The 21343-nt window shown below is 39.5% G+C and overlaps 1 protein-coding gene across 1 annotated transcript in view; it reads left to right on the forward strand.

Moving 5' to 3' along the window:
- The window catches only part of trim47 (tripartite motif containing 47), a 65844-nt gene extending 46613 nt beyond the window's left edge, over nucleotides 1–19231 (forward strand). Inside the window, exons 5-8 of the mRNA XM_039745823.1 lie at nucleotides 7677–7901; nucleotides 12131–12153; nucleotides 12238–12353; nucleotides 17661–19231. Of these exons, the coding sequence (XP_039601757.1) occupies nucleotides 7677–7901; nucleotides 12131–12153; nucleotides 12238–12353; nucleotides 17661–18187 (891 nt within the window). The 3' untranslated portion in view covers nucleotides 18188–19231. The remainder of the gene's footprint in view (nucleotides 1–7676; nucleotides 7902–12130; nucleotides 12154–12237; nucleotides 12354–17660) is intronic.
- The last annotated feature ends 2112 nt before the right edge of the window (nucleotides 19232–21343 follow it).

The following is a 21343-nucleotide window of genomic DNA, read 5'->3' on the forward strand; positions in this document are numbered from 1 at the left end:
TAAAAAAAAAAAGAAAAGCTGCAAAACTCAGACTTTTTTGAGTATACATCATCCTTTCTTGAACTTTACTGCTATATAGTTGGTTTCAGCCCACCAAGCACAAAAGCAGATCGGCACTGTGGCTACTCCTTCTGAAGTGAATTTGAAAGTGACAAGATTGCTATCTGTAAAGTTTAAGCAAAGATGGTTGGCATGACTAAGTTCATTAGACAGTTGCAGGTAGGTTCATCACTTCACGGAACATGCTGACTTTTTCTGCGTTTTTGTACTGTCATACAGATAGTACAGTATATACAAATTGCTCAATTGGAAATTCCATGTGAACACAGTACAAACTCAGAAATAGAAGTCGAACAATTCAAGCAAAGCAAAGCTACCCAAATCGTGCAAGTTGTGAAATAGTGCTGGCCTTTAACTTTAGCCAGTTGTTTAAAATAAAACATTGTCAGCCAGCAATTTTTGGTCAAATTGCATTTGGAGTGGACTGATCCATATTTAATATGTTTATTTTGGTCTTATTTCAATAAAAATTATGTTCATGTTTAATTTTTTCTTTTTCAGACTAAGTAGCAAATCAACAGCGACCTCACGTTTTTCCGAATAGTCCAACCAGAAACCAGTGTAAATGCACTGAAGTTGGTAGGTGAAAACCAGGGCCTTGAATAGTCCAAGAGCAAAAAACGTGAATATACGCTGTGTCGAACTTGTTTCTCACCAGTTAGGCACTGTAATGCCATTATGGCTTCAAAAGACCTGAGTAGCAAGGTAAAGAAGTTATTGAGGGAACTTTACCCCGTTATCTGCACCTTTGCTGATGGGCCTTTAAAACTGCTGTTGGAATTTATAATTATAATAATAATAATAATAATTTATTACATTTATATAGCGCTTTTCAAGGCACTCAAAGCGCTTTACATACAAGGTGGGGGATCTCCTCAACCACCACCAGTGTGCAGCATCCACCTGGATGATGCGACGGCAGCCATAGTGCGCCAGAACGCCCACCACACACCAGCTTACTGGTGGAGAGGAGACAGAGTGATGAAGCCAATCAGTGTATGGGGATGATTAGGAGGCCATGACGGTCAGAGGCCAATGGGCAAATCTGGCCAGGATGCCGGGGTAACACCCCTACTCTTTCCGAAAGACATCCTGGGATTTTTAATGACCACAGAGAGTCAGGACCTCGGTTTAACGTCTCATCCGAAAGACGGATTTATGAATGAATCTTTCAAAGTTTGGCGCCTTAAATGATGCAAGAAAACTGTGAATTTTCTTTATGAGATTTGATCATTAAGTGTCATTTAATTTGTCTCTGTGCAATACTAAATAAAGGCAACATCAAAGGTGAATAAATGGCAGAATGCATATATGTGTGTACTTGAGGCAATTTAAGGTATTTTTTCAGATAACAACTGGTCTTTTATTTGCTCTCACCAGCCACTTTATTAAGTACACCTTGGTAGTACCAAGTTGGACCCCCTTTCTTTGGATTTCTGGTCCATCATGCAGCTCTGCTTTAGATTCGTTGGCTGCACTGCAAATTCATGATGTTCCACCACATCCCAAAAACGCTCAGCTGGATTGAGAGTTGGCGACTCTGGAGGTCATTTGAGTACAGTGAAACCCTTGTCATGTTCAAGAAACCATGATTTGAGCTTTGTGACATGGTGCGCAATCCTGCTGGAGGTAGCCGTCAGAAGATGGGTATACTGCTGCTATAAAGAGATTGGGCATGTTCAACAATACTCAGGTAGGCTATGGCATTTAAACCATGCTCAAGTGGTACTAAGAGGCCTAAAGTGTGCCAAGAAAATATCCCCATACCATTACACTACCACCACCAGCCTGAACCATTGATACAAGGCAGGGTGATCCATACTTTCATGTTGTTGAGTACAAATTCTAACCTTACCATCTGAATGTTGCAGCAGGAATCAAGATTCAGCAGAAATTGAGACTCATCAGACGAGACAACGTTTTTCCAATCTTCTGTTGCCCAATTCTTGTGAGCCTGTGTGAATTGTAACCTCAGTTGCCTATTCTTAGCTGACAGGAATGACACCTGGTGTGATCTCCTGCTGCTGTAGCTCACCTGCTTTACGATTCTACATATTGTGCATTTAGATTTGCTCTTCTGCATACCTCGGTTGTAATGAGTGCTTATTTCAGTTACTGTTGCCTTTCTATCAGCGCAAACCATTCTGGCCATTCCCCTATGACCTCTGGCATCAACAAGGCATTTTCGCCAGAGAACTGCCACTCACTGGATATTTTCCATTTTCAGACCATTTTCTGTAAACCGTAGAGATGGCTGTGTGTGAAAATCCCAGCAGAACAGAGTTTCTGAAATACTCCGACCAGCCTGTCTGGTATGCCACATTCAAAGTCACTTAAATCACCTTTCTACTCCATACTGATACTTAGTTTGAACTTCACCAGGTGGTCTTGAAAATGTCTACATGCTTAAAGGCATTGAGTTACTGGCATGTGACTGGCTGATTGGCTATTTGCATTAACAAGCAGCTGAACAGGTGTACCTAATAAAGTAGCTGGTGAGTGTAAGTGTACCAGATGTCAATGGTCTTGGACCACTGGCTGCCTAGTTGTATGCAGAGAGACAGGTGGGGAATGACTATGAAAGTAGACACTTCACGTTGTATGCAAACACACCCAAAAAAGAAAGATTTTGAAAATTAACAGAATACTAATTTGTAATATTTGAAATTGTTATTCATTTACTTTTTTGGTACATGTTATTGACAAGCTAATATTTCCTGTATGTTGTGATACAAATAAGTTTTACAACAGCTAAAGTAAAAATCCAGGAAAAGTTAAACACCATTTGAAAATAATGTTACAAATTATATAGAATTTTCTTTTAAATGTTTCTGTTAAAATGTAAGTTTTGATCTTGTTTTTGGGCCTCAGAGAGTCAACATTCTGCGTACTAACCATCTTTTTCCTGCCTGGTGCTTAGAAATGTAAGAGAGAAACCTTACATTTTTTCCCCTTTGTGATGCTTTTTTTTTCTTTTTTCAAATAGGGTTTTGTCCTATGACTGCTGAATCCTTAATTAATTGAACTTTAATTTACATTTTTCCATCTTTAGTGTGCACTGCCTATTTATTTATAACTACGCAATTTTCTTAAACATATTACAAAATTCTGATCCACCCATTTTCTAAACCTGCTTTTACAGTATTGTTTTAGGGTATGGGGATACAGGGAGTGTTCTAGGAGCTTCTGGTACAAGGTTGACACTATTGTAGGATCAGACACCATTCTATTGTTTGTCACAGTTGCACAGCACACTTAAACAGAGCTCATTTAGTGTCACTTAACCTAAAAGGTATTTGTTTTGGGAAGAAAGAAGTTTGTGTTCCCTGAGAAAACCTGTGCAGCCACAGGAGAAAGTACTGATTCATCAAAGATACAGTGCCCTCTATAATTTTTGGGACAAAAAATACGTTTTTCTTTGATTTACCCCTCTGCTCCACTGGTTGAAATTACAAATCAGATGTGATTAAAGTGCACATTGCAGACTTTCATTTAAGGGTATTTGCATATACCTACAGTCTTATGAAAAAGTTTGGAAACCCCTCTCAGCCTGCATAATCATTTACTCTCCTTTCAACAAAAAAGATACCAGTGGTATGTCTGTCATTTCATAGGAACATCTGAGTCCTGCGGTGTTTTCCGAACAAAGATTTTTTGTGAAACAGTATTTAGTTGTATGAAATTAAATCAAATGTGAAAAACTGGCTGTGCAAAAATGTGGGACCCCTTGTCATTGTGCTGATTTGAATGCCTGTCACTGCTCAATGCTGATTACTTGAAACACCAAATTGGTTGGATGAGCTCATTAAGCCTTGAACTTCATAGACAGGTGTGTCCAATCATGAGTGGTTAAAGGTATTTAAGGTGGTCAATTGCAAGTTGTGCTTCCTTCCCTTTGACTCTCCTCTGAAGAGTGACAGCATGGGATCTGAAAACAAAGATTGTTGAGTCTCATGGTTTAGGGGAAGACTACAAAAAGCCATCTCAGAGGTTTAAACTGTCAGTTTCAACTGTAAGGAATGAAATCAGGAAACGGAAGGCCACAGGCACAGTTGCTGTTAAACCCAGCAGATCTGGCAGGCGAAGAAAAATACAGGAGCGGCATATCCGTAGGATTGTGAGAATGGTTACAGACAACCCACAGATCACCTCCAAAGACCTGCAGGAACATCCTGCTGCTGATGTTGTATCGGTACATCGTTCTACAATTCAGTGCAATTTGCACAAAGAACATCTGTATGGCAGGGTGATGAGAAAGAAGCCTTTTCTTCACTCACGCCACAAACAGAGTCACTTGTTGTATGTAAATGTTCATTTAGACAAGCCAGATTCATTTTGGAACAAAGTGCTTTGGACTGATGAGATGATGATGTGGACAAATTAAGTTATTTGATCATAACAAAAAGCGATTTGCATGGCGGAAGATGAACACCGCAATCCAAGAAAAACACCTGCTACCTACTGTCAAATTTGGTGGAGGTTCCATCATGCTGTGAGGCCGTGTGGCTAGTTCAGGGACTGAGGCCCTTGTTAAAGTCAAGGGTTAGATGAATTCAACCCAGTATCAACAAATTCTTCAGGATAATGTTCAAGCATCAGTCACAGAGTTGAAGTTATGCAGGGGTTGGATATTCCAACAAGACAATGACCCAAAACACAGTAGGAAATCTACAAAGGCATTCATGCAGAGGGAGAAGTGCAATGTTCTGGAATGGCTGTCACAGTCCCCTGACTTGAATATCTTCGAAAATCTATGGGATGATTTGAAGCAGGCTGTCCATGCTCGGCAGCCGTCACATTGAACTCAATTGGAGAGATTTTGTATGGAAGAATGGTCAAAAATAACTCCATCCAAAATCCAGACACTCATCAAAGGCTATAGAGGCGTCTAGAGGCTGTTAGATTTGCAAACGGAGGCTCAACTAAGTATTGATGTAATATCTCTGTTGGGGTGCCCAAATTTATGCACCTGTCTAATTTTGTTATGATGCATATTATAGTCACTGCTGAAATACTACTGTTTCCATAAGGCATCTCATTTATTAAAAGGAAGTTGCTACTTTGAAAGCTTAGCCAATGATAAACAAAAATCCAAAGAATTAAGAGGGGTTCCCAAACTTTTTCATATGACTGTATATCACACCATGTAGGAGAGACAAAACTTTTTCTATATATTCTCTCCATTTCTGGGCACCATAATGTTTTATGACACAGCGATGGCAGGTCTATTAATGCCATCATGTTTAGGACTGTGTTGCATATCCCTTGTTTACAATGACTGCTTGATTCAAAGACATCACCAGGTGCTGAGGATCTTCTCTGGTGATGCTCTGCCAAGCATCTAATGCAGCCATCTTCAGTTCCTTTTTTGTTTTGGTGGCTTTTACCCTTAAGTTTTGTCTTTAGCATATGAAAGTCCTGCTCAGTTGGATATAAATCAGGTGACTGGCTTGGGTATTCAATAATTTTCTATTTTTTAGCTTTGAAAAAGCAGCATGTTTGGATCATTATCTTGTAGAATGAAACACTGTCCAGTGAGTTTGGCGACATTTACTAGAACTTGAGAAGATAAGATGTTTCTACACCTCTCAGAATTCATTGTCCCACTGCCATTAGCAGTTCCATCATCAATGAAGAGAAGTGTGCCAGGACCTGTGGTGACCATACATGCCCAAACCATAACACCCAACCACCATGTTTAACAGATGAGGTAGTGTGCTTTGGATTTTGGGCAATTCCTTTTTTTCTCCACACTTTGCTCTTACCATCACTCTGACAGGTTCAGCTTTGTCTCCTCTGTCCACAAGACCATTTTCCCAGAATTCTGCAGGCCCTTTTTTGTAAACTGTAATCTGGCCATCGTGTTTTTGTGGCTAACTAGTGGTTTGCGTCTTGCAGTGTGGACTCTGTGTTTCTGTTCATGAAGTCTTCTGCTGATAGTCGTCTCTGACACACACATTGTTTCTGATCTGTCAGAGAGGCGTTTGGGGCCTTTGCGATTACTGAGTTCACCAGTGTGTTCTTTCTTCTTTGTGATATTCCAGACAGTTGATTTAGTTAATCCTAAGTTTTTACCAATGTCTCTAATGGGGTTTTTTTTTTTTGTTGTTTTTCAGCCTCATAGTGGCTTCTTTAACTTTCATTGGCACAGCTGTTGTCATCATGTTGAACAATAGCAACTTACAGACTCCTAAGGGTAGAAGCAGGCCGAGGTATCTTATGAAACACAACTGAGCAATCATAAAACACCTGTGACGCCAATTATCCAAAACATTATGGTGCCCTGAAATGTGGGGGGACCATGTTAAGAAAGGGTTGTCATTTCTACATGGTGTGAGCAAAATGTATGCAGATACCCTCAAATGAAAGTTTGCAATGTGCACTTTAGTCGTGTTTGATTTGTAAGTTTAAACATGTGGAGCTAATGGGGAAATCAAGAAGAAATGTATCTTTGTTCCAAAAATAATGTCAGGCTCTGTATAATTAAAAATGAAATGGCTGGTAACAATGAGCCTGATGCAGACTCAATCCCATAGTGCTGTCTGAGGTTTTAATTTTAACATTGCTCAAACTGAAATTAACTTTAAAATATTTTACAATTACGTATTTATTCACTCACTCAGCAAGATAATACTGCGTTTGGCATTGTAAGCTTACAGTGCCCGAGTTCAAATAATAGCCCAGTTATGGTTTGCGGTTTACACTTTTTTTTCTTATCGTCTGCTTGAGTGTTTGTCTAGGTACTCTGAGTTTCCTTCTGTATTGTAAAGATGTGTGTTGTGTTATCGGTTATGGTAAGTTAACCCAGTGTGAGTGTCCGTGGGTGTGTGTTTGAGAATGCTCTACGACAAGGCTTCCCAAAGTGGCCGATATTGACCCCCTGGGGTCGATTTGAACTTTCTAGGGGTCGATAGTTTCAATAAAAAAATTTGGGGGTCGACGACAGCAAAAGTAGACCCCCTTACTACTGCTATTTGTTTGTTACTTTAAAATATCTATGATTCCAATAGGTACCTAATTATAGTAATTCAAAAAAACACTTTTTTTGATAAAAACACATTACATACCAAACTTGTGAACGAAAAGGTAAAATGTGTCATTAAAAGAGTCACACGTAAGAATGCATGAAAATACATGTAGCACAAACATGTCTGTGCATTGTCTTAACGAACGTATCAAAGCAAGTGTGGGCGTGAAAAACCGTTGCATGTGACTAGGGGGTCGATGGTTTTAAAAGTTTTTGGTAAAGGGGTCTGCGGCAAAAAAAAGTTTGGGAACTCCTGCTCTACAATGAGCTAATGCCCTATTCAGAGATTACCAGATAAACTTGGGTAAAATGAGGGTTTCTGTAAGTGGAAGGATAGTTTATTCACTGCCTTCTCTTTTGCAGATGTTAAGTGATCTCTAAAAAACAAACCTACAATGTATTTATTTTATAAAAATTCTTTGTACACCATATCTGCAAGATTTCTGGTAATTCAGTTATTGGTTATGTGTTTTTAACAATTGCTGGTTTTAAAATGTTTTATGCTGCCCAGTAAGTTCCCAAATGGCATGACTGGCAAATATACAAAGTGCTTTTACAGACAGTGTTTTAATCAAGTTTTTTTTAACAGACAAAGAAGTCTGCATTAAAACACAGAATCGAATTGGAGGTTGGAGATCTTGTCCAATTCCTGCTGGATGAAAAGGATGAACTCTTGGCAAAATTGGATGCTGAAGAGGCAGATGCTCTGTTTACAGTTGAAAATAATTTAGCTCAGCTGGAGCGTGCAATAAATTCATTAGAAAAGGAGATTGATGACATACAAAGCCATCTCAAAGAGAGCAAATCTGTTAAGGTATTTGTATTTTCCAGCTCTCATCCTTTTAAAAACAGTTTACAATATTTGAACAATTCTGATGTGAGGAGGCAATTCAGGTCAATAAAGTCTGTCAATGCTTTTCAGCTAATTTTTCGTAAATAACACAAAGTTTTGAAGAGTTCACGATTTGCGGATTAATAAATTGGTCAATTTCTTATTTGTATATATTTTTATATTTATATTTTAAATTTTTATTTATTTTTTTTCCTTGGATGAGGATGTACCTTGAATAAATAAGAAATACAAATTTCAAAATTTGTATTACTATTATATGGTTATCCAGAAATTAAAAGTAGAGATGACATGGTGCAAGTAAGAATTTCACTTATATGTACATGTGATAATAATGACCCTAAAAAGTTATAAATGGAAGGAAGGAACGTTTTGCAAAGATGAAAATGGAAATTTTTTTTTGGTTTTTAAATTTGCTACTTAATTACTTTTTTGTCATAACAGTTTCAACAAAATTACACGTATACAAATAAAAATCTGTATACATCCAAAATGATATACAGTGATCCCTCGCTATATTGCGCCTCGACTTTCGCGGCTTCACTCAATGACGGATTTTATATGTAAGCATATCTAAATATGTATCACGGATTTTTCGCTGGTTCGTGGATTTCTGTGAACAATGTGTCTTTTAATTTATGGTACACACTTCCTCAGTTTGTTTGCCCAGTTGATTTCATACAAGGGACGCTATTGGCGGATGGCTGAGAAGCTACCCAATCAGAGCAGGTATTACGTATTAAATAAAACTCCTCAATGATATACGATATGCTTCCCGCATGGTGCTTCGCATACTTAAAAGCTCTAACAGCACCTGTTGATTTTTGATTGTTTGCTTCTCTCTCTCTCTCTGACATTCTCTGCTCCTGATGGAAGAGGTGTGAGCAGAGGGGCTGTTCGCACACTGGCCTAGAGGATACGGACGCTCCTCCAAAAAATGCTGAACGACTACCTTCACATTGCTCCATTCCTTGCGGCTGCTTTGTCATGCGGTGCCTCTCCGACTTAAAAGCCCAAACAGCACCTATTGATTTTTGATTGTTTGCTTTTCTCTCTCTCTCTCTCTCTCTGACATTCTCTGCTCCAAACACACACTTCTTTGAAGAGGAAGATATGTTTACATTCTTTTAATTGTGAGACGGAACTGTCATCTCTGTCTTCTCATGGGGCACAGTTTAAACTTTTGAAAAATAGACAATGTTTGTTTGCAGTGTTTTAAAGTCCCTGTCTCTACAGCCTTCTGTGTTTCTGTGCAAAACTGTGACCCAAGCGTGACAATATAAAAATAACAATATAAACGTATGGTTTTTACTTCACGGATTTTCACCTTTTGCAGGAGGTTCTAGAACGCAACCCCCGCGATCAAGGAGGGATCACTGTATTTTAGATATATATATTTGTATGCGGTTGTTTACATCTGTGCCATCATGTCTCATGTTCTTTTTCTTTTTTTTTTTTAATGTAAATAAAGACGGTGTGTGATGGCAGAGCACAGAACTTTGCCCTGAGAAGCCACCACACTGAACAGAGAATATTCTGTAAGAGATATGTAAGCCTGAGGCACTATTACAAGGTTGTAGATGATGGAATAGATTAGATAGGTCATAACATTCATCCTCAGTGAAGTGGCAATCAACATTGTCCAGATATTCTAAACATACAACATTGTCAGCTCACACTATCCATCGCAAATTGGAATGAAATGGGACACTGTGGTAGGAGACCCAGGAGGACCCCCTGTTGACACAGAGACATACAAATACCAACCAGAAGTTAGCTAACATCCTTCTAGGAGAACATCCTTTGAACAGATGAGACCAAAATAGAGCTTTTGGTGAAGCACATCAATGCACGGTTTCCTGAAAATGAAATGAGGCCTTCAAAGAAAAGAATATGGTCCCTACAGTCAAACATGGTGGAGGTTGACAGATATTTAGGGATTGCTCTGCTACTTCTGGTACTGGATACCTTGACTATATACATGGCATCATGAAATCTGAAAACTAAGAAAGTACCATGTTTTCCCAAAAATAAGACTGGGTCTTCTATTAATTTTTACTCCAAAAGATGCACTAGGGCTTATTTTCAGGGGACGTCTTACATTTATTCATGTACAACAATATACATTTATCCAAATGCAGTCATGTCATCTTCTTCTGGAATATCGTCATAACTCTCCACATTCAAACCCTGAATTTTAGCCTGAATTTCTTGTCACGCTTTTTGGATCCTCCAGGATCGATGTTGTTGCTTTGATGTTTGATGAATGGTTCAATGTGGTGAAGCAAAATGCCATCATACAAATGCATTTTTGGTGCTTTGATATTCAACCGTTGCATATTCCCCAATGTAATGACACGATACATTTTAAAAGTTTCACATACCATCTTCTGTGCCATCTTTGTTTTACACCTTCACAATAGCATCAGAATGTACGGCGATGTGTTTGAGCCACAGAGAGAAAAAAATAACGACATAATGAAAATGTTTATTTTGTGATTAAAGTGGAAATGTCAGCTTTATACTCGAAATGCCCTCTTTAATCCCATAGTTTACTTTGTCATTAAAGGAGACTGTTGTAAACGTCATCTTAAAACCAATCCGTTGTTTAATCGCTACGCGCTCCTGGGGCTTCCTTCTGACTTGTCAGCAGCAGCAAGTAGCATCACCACACAGAACACATTAAATTTATAATATTCCAGCTCTCTGCACATTTAGAATTCTTAGATTTATACTTGATATCACTTTCATGATGAAATGCATTAAAATATGTATGTTACATTTTACATATAAATCTTTAACTTTGTTTAAATAATGAATAATGCTAATAGTTACACGTATGTGGTGGCACGGTGGCAGAGCGGTAGCACTGCTATCTCACAGTGAGTCATGTCCTTTGTGTTCCCTGCCTGGAGTCTGCCTGTTTTCCTGGTGGGTTTCCACAGTGGACTCAGTTTTCCATCCAAAGACATGAAGGTTTTGGGATTTAGTGAAGCTACAATGACGTTAGTGTATGTGTGTGCTTGTGTTCACTTTGCGATGTGCTGATGCCGCATCCCCCAATTGTTGGATGTGATCATTAAACATCCTGTTCAGAGATATTGTGGCAAGGTGTACTCGGAATTTAATGGATGTTTTGGGCACACGAGTTTCATCGCGTGAAGTATAAACCTGGCCTTAGGCGTCTTAGTTTTCTGCTGACGATCTTGACTAGGGCTTATTTTTGGGGTGGGGCTTATATTACAGAGCAGCCTGAAAATCATGCTAGGGCCTATTTTCGGAGTAGCTCTTATTTTCGGGGAAACACGGTATCAGAAAGTTGGCCTGCGTCAGAGGTCAGCAGGGCAATGACCCAAAGTATACTTCGAAAAGACACCCAGAAATGGTTTAAGACAAAGCACTGGAGAGTTCTGAAGTATCCAGTAATGAGTCCAGATCGAAATCCCAAAGAACACCTGTGGAGAGAACTCAAAACAGCATTTGGGAGAAGGCACCCTTCAAATCTGAGACATCTGGAGCAGTTGGCAAAAGAAGAGTAGTTCAAAATTCCAGTAGAGAGGAGTTAAGAAATTCATTTATGGTTACTGGAAGCAACTGTATTCAGTTATTGTGTGCTACCAAATATTTAGTAACTTGAAGGTGCCAATAATTTTGTCCAGTCCATTTCTGGAGTTTTTCAGATTGGACTTTATTTTTTTCTATGCTGTTTTGTGTTGTTCCATGGGAAGTAAGCATTTCAGTACCAAAGCATTTGTAATTACAGCAACTTTCTGGAGTAAGTGGTGCATTTTCAGAAAGAAGTGCAGGGGTGCCAATATTTGTGTTTGTGATAACTTGGTAATTTAGTACATGTCCTTTATTGTTCCTCTTGTAAACTGCCTTTGTTCATACCTTTCCTGAAGCAAAGAGTGGCGACAGGAATATATAAAAAAGAACTTGACTCCTTGCCTCTTTTTAGGTTTCTTTTTGGAGTCGTTTTATGTAGAGACCATTTTGTCAAGTTAGCACTGCATGTTGTTCAACTTTTTGATTTATTCCATTGCTTATACATATCATATAATTGTTAATCTATTCACGTTTTTTGCAATATTAAAGACTGAAATGTAATTAATATAAACTCTCTAGACAATCCGGTTGTTCAGGATTATTTATTTTAACTTTGTATCCATTATATTTATCTTTTTTTTCTTTAGGCTTTGATGGAGATATCTTCAAGGTAAGTTAATTTCAATTCTGCACCTAATTTCAGTGATATTTGCATAACTTTTTAGCATTCTCAAAACATATTTGTGTATTGCAGACCCTACGAAAAACCTTCCAACACACGGCCCACAGAAAATTCTGCACACTGGGAGGAATTTTCTGGGCCAATTCAGATGATCTTCTGGAAAAGAATGATGAGTGTGTTAAAACCTGGTATGTACCTCCACTTACTGTTTATTAATTATGCATTAAAGGTTTTCCTGTTTGTGTAATTGCTTAGTTTAAATAGATTGGATTTTTTTTGTAAAATGGAAGTTTGTATTCATTACACAAGTAACGTTTTAAAGCAGTAATGTCAGGGTAGCAGCAAGTTTTTATTCCTGGGACTTTCTTATGTAGTAATCAGATATTGCTGCTAATGGAACATCCTCCTTCTGCCTTCATTTGATTTACCTCACTTTTATTAATGGCTCTTAATTGTTTTGTTTTTTTTTTACCCATAAGTAGCATTCAAACATGTACAGCAAACTAAGAGAAGAGCAACTAACTCAGGGTTCTCAGACTTACTTACTCAAGGTCCACCATAGCCAAGCTAACTCAGGGAGTGTAGCTACTGGGGGAGGAAGCCACACACTGAGTGATTTCTTAACACTTGAATTACCAGAGCCTACGAAAAAATTCCTAGATCCGTCCCACCTTAAATCGCTTCGCACCTCTCCGTCAACTTCTTTTGTCCTTTAAATGTGTTGATAAACAGCAAGCAGTCTGCTATCACATCCCCCCACCCCGCACAGTTTTCTCAGCTCAGGTCTGTTTACTTGCGTGTCAGTTGCTTAGAGTTGTATAGAGTGAGACGTCAAGCAAAATTACACCTTTTATAAATACTCTATCGTTATTTACAACACATGCATTTCATGTGTCTTCCGTGTCTACAAGAATCTATGTACAGTAAACACATTGTTAAAAAAGAAACGTTTTTCATGTTTTAGTAATAACTGACAAAATGTAGAAATGAAGTTTATAATCTGTGAAGCCTGAAGTCCAAATATCAAAGAAACAGTTTCACAAAAAGTACAAATATAACAGAACAAGTGCACTTTTATTCAAAAATATAACTGCAGAAAACAACCCGCATTAGGGTGCGACATTGACACGATTTACTACGACCACTTCGCTGGCGCAACAGTATCAACTGTTGACTGGTAATCAAAACTTCACGAGTTTGATCCCGGATGAGTCCGTTTTGAGAAGTGAGCTGCTTTTATTCTTACTATTTTAGAATAAAAACATACATTTGATTCCAGTCTGTAACAGCCAGTGTAAATGTATGATACTCGTAAAGGTTAGCTTTGTTTTTTTGTTTTTTTTTATTCAGTTTCATTCTCTCAGTCGTGTTCTCGATCCTATCCTACCCTACCCCCATCCCCATCTGATACTGCTGTTTTCACATAACGACGTGCTATAGCTTTGCACTCTATGTAAATAAATCCAAATAAATAACATTTGATCTGGCTTTTATGTAAGTAACATATATATACATGTTTATGTACAAGTATAATAAAACAAGTGCACTTTTATTCAAGACTATAACCAAAGAAAAAAAGAAAGTCACAAGTACACTGCTGACCTTCCTGTGTTTGAGCGACATGGGCATGCTCAAAAAATACACGTGTAATACCACAAAAAAAGTGCCTGCTGACACTTCAGTTCACAAGCATTGGTACCAGAATGCAGTCAGACTTCTTTTTAGGGCACGTACACTGTCCTTGGTTTATTTACTTACTTCCTACAGAGTGCAGAGCCATAGCGTGTCTTTAATTCTAGTGTTAACTGCGACAGCACGAGTTTCACATCTGCCACTTGGATGGATTGGTATTCCATCATTATGCCTATTCCAACTTGAACAGGTACTGTAAAACATACTGTACATACCCAAGGATCAGTTTAGTTTAAAATTAGCTCAAGATGGGTATGTTTTCTGGTTAAGTATAGTTATATTGCTTCGCTATCAATGTATTAATCATTCTGAAATGTAGTGTTATGCATTTCTGTTGATTTTCCATTATCAGACATTTTTTTAGTGTCAGTTCTGACTTGCTTACTAAATCATGTCAAAATTCAAGTAGTAAAATTATAAAAGAAGCTCAGTGAAGCCATCCAACAACACAGTTTATTTATACAAAGAGTTACTTTACTTAGTATTACTAAACATTTCCACAGTGAGCAGTGATTTTTTTATTTACAGTAAATACACTGCTTTAATTGGTGTTTTTTTCCTAAACCTGTTTCATATACTGAACAAATAACGTGTCCACAGACAAAATACTGCAGAGTTATATTGAACTCTAGCAGAAGGTGTAGTAAGATGAGGTGCCTGGTACAAACACAAATCTCCTACTCTTAGGAAAAACTCATTCTGTTGGGAGCAGAAGCAAGCAGAACCTTAGCCCCAGCTTACTCCCCTTAGATAGAGATGCCCTTTATGGTTTAAAAAAAATGGAAATATCCACCCAAACAATTAAGTTAATTAAACAAACAAGAATATATGTTATAAACAACCTTTAACCAATCTTACCCAAATCTGGAACAAGTAAACAAATACTAATTCACACCCCCGTTTGAACCCCTCTATAATGTACTCCCCAGAGAAAGGCGAAACAGAAAAGGAAATAAAAAAAAAAAATATGACCATTTACAGAGAGCACAAAATATTTGTAACATATACATACATATACATATATATACACAAATATAAATTAGACACACACGCTCCCCACACATTCCCCAGTTCCTTTTATATCAACTTTGTCTTAGCTTTGAATCCCACCGGCCTGGGAAGTCCACCAATAAATCCAGCGTACTAGCCAAAGTATTCTCCTGACTTGTGAGTTAAAAAGAAACGATCTCAGCGGCGACTCTTTTATTGAGTGTTGAAGTCCTCCTCACCCAGGTGTATTGCCGTTAACGTCCCTCCATGGCAGATGCCAGCATCAAAAATAAAAGGCAAAGCCGTCCGCTCCGGCGAGCTTCCCTGGTTAGCCAGCACTATCTTTTTTCCGTGCGCCCGAACCGTTCTAGTTACGGAGCCTTATTTGCTTTACAGATAGCTTCCTTGCTCATCCACCTTCCCAGCTCCTTCTTAAACAATCCTTCTTTTTCAAATGCGCTCTTCCTTTCATTTTTTAAGTCGGTTTTCCTTCTTACGAGATACGATGGTGCATTTAGGCAAGGACCCACAGCCGTGGTTTGGCCCCCTGCTCCCCTTAGAGATATCCTCCAAGTCACTCATTCCCTCGGACATCTAATCCAAAGGGAGCAAGCAGCAGTAACAGATAACAGTGAATGAATGATGAATTATAGATTGGTCCTCTTTGCAAAAGAGAATGTGTTTTCGCTGTTTTTATTTTTGGATCTGTTTTCTTTATCGCCACCCATTTCTTCCAGTGCAAGTAATCAGTACTACAGGAATAGGCAGCAATAGGAAGCTAATGTAGTTTGGGTACCAGTCTACAGGGCACGCATACTCACTAACCACATGCCATTTTAGTGTGGCCACCCTTCAGTCCATCCATCCATTTTTTCTAATTCGCTTATCCAGAGCAGTGTCGTAGGGCAGCCACAGGGCGTAATGCAGGAATGACAGCAGGATAGGGCGAGAACACACACCCAAACACACTCATTCTGTCCCTCACTAGGTTCAGTTTACAAGCAATCAACCCAAATGTATTTTTAGGATGTGGGAAAAAAGCCCAGATGTACCCATGAGAAGCTGTGTTGCTAACTCCATACAGTGAGTGTCTGGGCTGGGATCTTAACACAGCCGTCTATGGCTTCCTGTCCTTCTTTTGTAGGACATCAAATCTGTTGTATGGGTGTATGGTGATTTCATGTAAGACTACAAACCGCAGTGGGTAGAGGTGGGTTTGAGTTCAACTTCAGTGGAGATGGGTAGGTTTGCTTTTCAGAACCCATGCAAAACTCTAGTGTTCTGGCTACCTACTATTGGTCATCTCGTTCAAATATTTGTAGCATTTGCCCAGTAATCTATACAGTGCTGTATATACACCCTTTCTTCTCGTTTGGTCCATTAAGTAACCAGAAATTCTGTAATATTTAGGCTTTTAGCTCAAATTTTTCTTTCCAGTGTCTCTCTGGGTGTTTATTTATCAAATGAGCCACGCGTCGCTCAAGGAATGTCTTCTATTGCCAGCATAGGCACTTATTTGTGTGTTTAAAGCTAAACTGTTATGTAAATACAGCTACAAATATGACATATATATCTACATCAACCTTCATCCATACATCCATTTTCAAAACCACTTTTCCTAAGCAGGGTCAGCAAGGAAGCTGCAGAATATCTGTGAAAGTAACACGTGCAAGGCAGAAACAACCCCTGGCCAGAGCACCAGTTTTAAAGCATTTTCAAATTTTTCCCAGTTGATTCTGGGATTCATCAACGGTGCGTTCTGATCTTACTCTGTTCAATGCTTGTACGGACTGGGTGTTGGGCAGGGTCGCTGCTGTGGGGCATCTGTTGGTGAAGAAAGATCTTGACTTTGCTGAGGGTGCTGTGATCTTCGCGGAGTCAATGGAGGCTCTGATCGGGGCGCTCGATAGACTGAGCGAGGAGTAAAAACCAAGATCCAGGCTTTTAATGACCATTTGGGCACAGCCGTCAGCAGTGTGTCTGCCTGCGGAGAGAGTGTTGACCTTGTTGAGAGGTTTACTTTCCTTGGCAGTGACATTCATGTCTCTGGTGACTCTTCCTGTGAGGTCAGTAGCCAGATTGGGAGAGCATGGGGGGGTCATGAGGTCACTGGAAAGGGGTGTGCGGTGCTCCCGATATCTATGCAAAAGGACGAAGGTTTAAGTCTTTAGAGTGGTTGTGAGATATGGACGCTATCCAGTGACATGAGATGAAGACTGGACTCTTTTGGCACTGTGTCTCTCTGGAAAATCCTTGGATATCGTTGGTTTGACTTTGTGTTGCTCATGGAATCCTGAAGGAGGCACATTACCTGCATTGTGAGGGAGCGTCAGTTATGGCACTATGGCCACGTAGCGCGATTCCCAGAGGGTGAGCCGGCTCACACGACTGTCATTGCTGAGGACCCGAGTGGCTGGACCAGGCCAAGGGGATGCCCACGTAACACCTGGATGTGGCAGGTTGATGGTCATTTCTGCAGGGGTGGGACTGGACTGTGTGACTGCCTGGAGGGGGATTGCCAACTGGGATCCCAAGCTGTTTCACCGTGTGATGGGTGCGTCAACGTGCTGTACCAGTACATGCTCCCCAACCTGACTTGACCTGACTAAGGTGTGACGCACTATACATCCATCCATCTTCCATACCCACTTTATCTGCAGGGTCTTGAGGACACCAGAGCCTCTTCCAGCTATGTATTGCTCATTTTTGCTACGCACGATGCCAGTAAGAACGTTGACATGTCTTTGTTTTCACATTGGAAGAATTTTATCAGAAATTTCCAATTATTAAATCATTTGTTTTTGTTTTCTCAGGTCCAGAAAATGTTGAATTGGATTTTTGTACTGCTCACCCTAATGTGCTGATTTCAGATTTTGGAACAAAAATGGAAGAATCCAGAGGACGTGTTCTAGAACCTGAGACGCCCGAGCAGTACACTCGCTTTTTAGGGGTTCTGGCAACGAAGGAGTACACAACAGGTCGCCACTATTGGGAAGTTGATGTCAAGTGCAAGTCAGTTTGGTATCTGGGTGTCACAGAGGTTAGCAGTAATCGAAAAGGCTACGTCAGTCTGACGCCAAGTGATGGCTACTGGAGCATCTGCCTGCAAGATCAACTGTACGCCAACGAGGATCACCGAGTCCCCATACCATATGAGGGGGACATAGCGCGAGTTGGTATTTATCTCGACTATAATACAGGGATGGTCTCTTTTTACAATGCTACTTTCATGAAACACTTATACACCTTCACTTCTGTATTTGTTTCTCCCATTATTCCATTTTTCAGTCCTGGCAAAAATGACTTTTGCGGTCGCATTAAAATATGCCATTACGATTAAAAGGACTAATTACTTGACCAGGTAAGGTTTGTGATTGAGTTGTTATACTGTTTTTTTTTTTCTTTTTTTTAAGGACTTGCCAAGGCTGAATAAAGAAAAATCAGTATATTAGAAATTGTCTGCTCCAGATAAAACATCCATGTTGCATTTAAAAGTAACATAAAAGTGTGCTAACCTTTGAAATATAAAAATACTCAAAGCCGTCCTCAACATTGCAGTAGACGATGGATAACCCATTTATGAGGTATTTTACTGTAGTGTAGTAATAATAATAATAATACTGTGGACCGCAACAGTTTTTAAAGTTAAGATTTAGTGCTAGAGTCGTAAAATTATACGTCTTTTAAAATCCAAATATGTTTTTAGATTTGTACATTCTTTGTGTGTACTTTCCTGTTCTTTTGTTTTCTTGTAATGACATACTTACAACAGATTTTATAGGTATATAATGCCTAGTTTTAGCATTATAGTAATTTAAACTTCTGGGATGTAAGGAATTTGTTGAATAAATTCCTATATTATATTTTAAGCTTGGACCAATTATTTCTTACTTTTGTTTCCCTGCTCTGTGCATTTTCTTCATTCTATAAGTTGTAATACCCACGGTGGTTACTTTAACGTTTGTATTTTTTAACGTTTTATCTGAGTGGCTTTCATTTACCTCTGAAACACCAGGTTAAGAGTTGCATTTGAATTTACAAAACCAAAATTGTTTTTCCAAAATTCTCAGAATATAACTGTTTTCCTTTCTTGAATACTGGTGCCTACTACTGTAATTAGAGAAACACTAAGGTTCTGCTTTGGATTGTGAAAGCTGAAGGCATGTATACGTTTTTAGTCAGGTTTCCTTTTTTCTGCCTCTCTGTAGGATTTTTTTATTGAATTGAATGTCCACTGCCCAGTGCAGAAAAATGATGTTTACTGACAGTTTATTGCAATTAAAGTTCAAGAAAGACAAACTGATAGAACAAAGTTCATTTTGTTAGATTTCACTTTCTACTGCTTTATGGTGTCTTTCAAATAAACCGTCTGTATGCACTTTAATTGTACTGATTGTTTTCATTTTAAAGAGAAGCTGAAAAACAACAAACTGGAAATTTGAAAAATCTCTTGGGTAAGCCGCACTCAGAAGAACTTTGCCCCAAGCTGATATTCCACCTACAGTATCTCACCAAAGTAAGTACACCCCTCACATTTTTGTAAATATTTTATGATATCTTTTCATGGGACAGCACTGAAGATATGACACTGTGACACAATGTACAGTATTCTGTGTACAGTTTATATAACTGTTAAAATACGCTGTACCCTCAGAATAACTCAACACACAGCCATTAATGTCTAAATCGCTGGCAACTAAAGTGAGTACACCCCAAGTGAAAAACGTCCAAATTGTGCCCAAAGTGTCAATATTTTGTTTGGCCGGCCACCATTATTTTCCAGCACTGCCTTAACTCTCTTGGGCATGGAGTTCATGCGAGATTCACAGGTTGCCTCTGGAATCCTTTTCCACTCCTCCATGACGACATCACGGAGCTGGTGTATGTTAGAGACCATGCACTCCTCCACCTTCCGTTTGAGGATGCTCCCCAGATGCTCAATAGGGTTTCGGTCTGGAGACATGCTTGGCCAGTCCAGCACCTTTCCCCTCAGTGGTCGTCTTGGAGGTGTGTTTGGGGTCTTTATCATGTTGGAGTACTGCCCTGCGGCCCAGGGAGGGGATCATGCTCTGCTTCAGTATGTCACAGTACATGTTGGCATTCATGGTTCCCTCAATGAACCGGAGCTCCCCAGTGCCAGCAGCACTCACGCAGCCCCAAACCATGACACTCCCACCACCATGCTTGACTGTAGGCAAGGCACACTTGTCTTTGTACTCCTCACCTGGTTGCCGCCACACACGCTTGACACCATCTGAACCAAATAAGTTTATCTTGGTCTCATCAGTAATCCATGTCCTTGGTCTGCTTGTCTTCAGCAAATGTTTGCGGGCTTTCTTGTGCATCATCTTTAGAAGAGGCTTCCTCCTGGGATGACAGTCATGCTGACCAATTTGATGCAGTGTGCGACGGACATATGGTCTGAGCACTGACGGGCTGAACCCCACCCCTTCAACCTCTGCAGCAATGCTGGCAGCACTCATACGTCTGTTTTCAAAAGACAACCTCTGGAATATTTCGCTCATCTTCTTTGTTCGACCATGGCAAGGCCTGTTCTGAGTGGAACCTGTCCTGTTAAACCTGTCGCTGTTTGGTCTTGGCCACTGTGCTGCAGCTCAGTTTCAGGGTGTTGCCAATCTTCTTATAGCCTCGGCCATCTTGATGTAGAGCAGCAATTCTTTTTTTCAGATCCTCAGAGACTTTTTTGCCATGAGGTGCCATGTTGAACTGCCAGTGACCAGCGTGAGAGAATATGAGAGCGAGAACACCAAATTTAACACACCTGAGGCCTTGTAACATGAACTAGTCACATGACACCGGAAAATGGCTAATTGGGCACAATTTGGACGTTTTTCACTTAGGGGTGTACTCACTTTTGTTGCCAGCGGTTTAGACATTAATGGCTGTGTGTTGAGTTATTTTGAGGGGACAGCAAATTTCCACTGTTGTTCAAACTGTACACGGACTACTTTACATTGTGTCACAGTGTCATATCTTCAGCGTTGTCCCATGAAAAGATATCATAAAATATTTACAAGAATGTGAGGGATGTCGACAGGAGTGGCTAACTGCCAGGTGTATTTTGTAAATTTTCCTCTTTTACAAATTGAAGTGATTTCTCTTCAGCTAAATTTTAAATAATAAACCTGCCTGTAACTGAAGTCATACAGCATGTCTGTGTGTTTGTTTTAAGGCTAGTTGAAGCACAAGATATGGAAGATCCTTTGTGCCAAAATGAAATGCAATCCACCATGTGACACATACATTGAAATGCAATACACATGCAAGTGACCTGTTTAACTTTGGCACGGTTTTCTTGTGTCATAATTAAACACAAATCAGCCAAACAATCACTTGCTTCTCACTACAGCACACACTTTTAAAATGCAGTACATTCCATTTTAATCCATGTCCTTAAATAAGCATATTGAATTTTGCTTCGTGGCAGCACCGTGTGTATTGCATTGAAATTTGAGATCGTGCTTTTATTGTATGA

This window comes from Polypterus senegalus, chromosome 2 (assembly GCF_016835505.1).
Source record: "Polypterus senegalus isolate Bchr_013 chromosome 2, ASM1683550v1, whole genome shotgun sequence".
NCBI lineage: Eukaryota > Metazoa > Chordata > Cladistia > Polypteriformes > Polypteridae > Polypterus > Polypterus senegalus.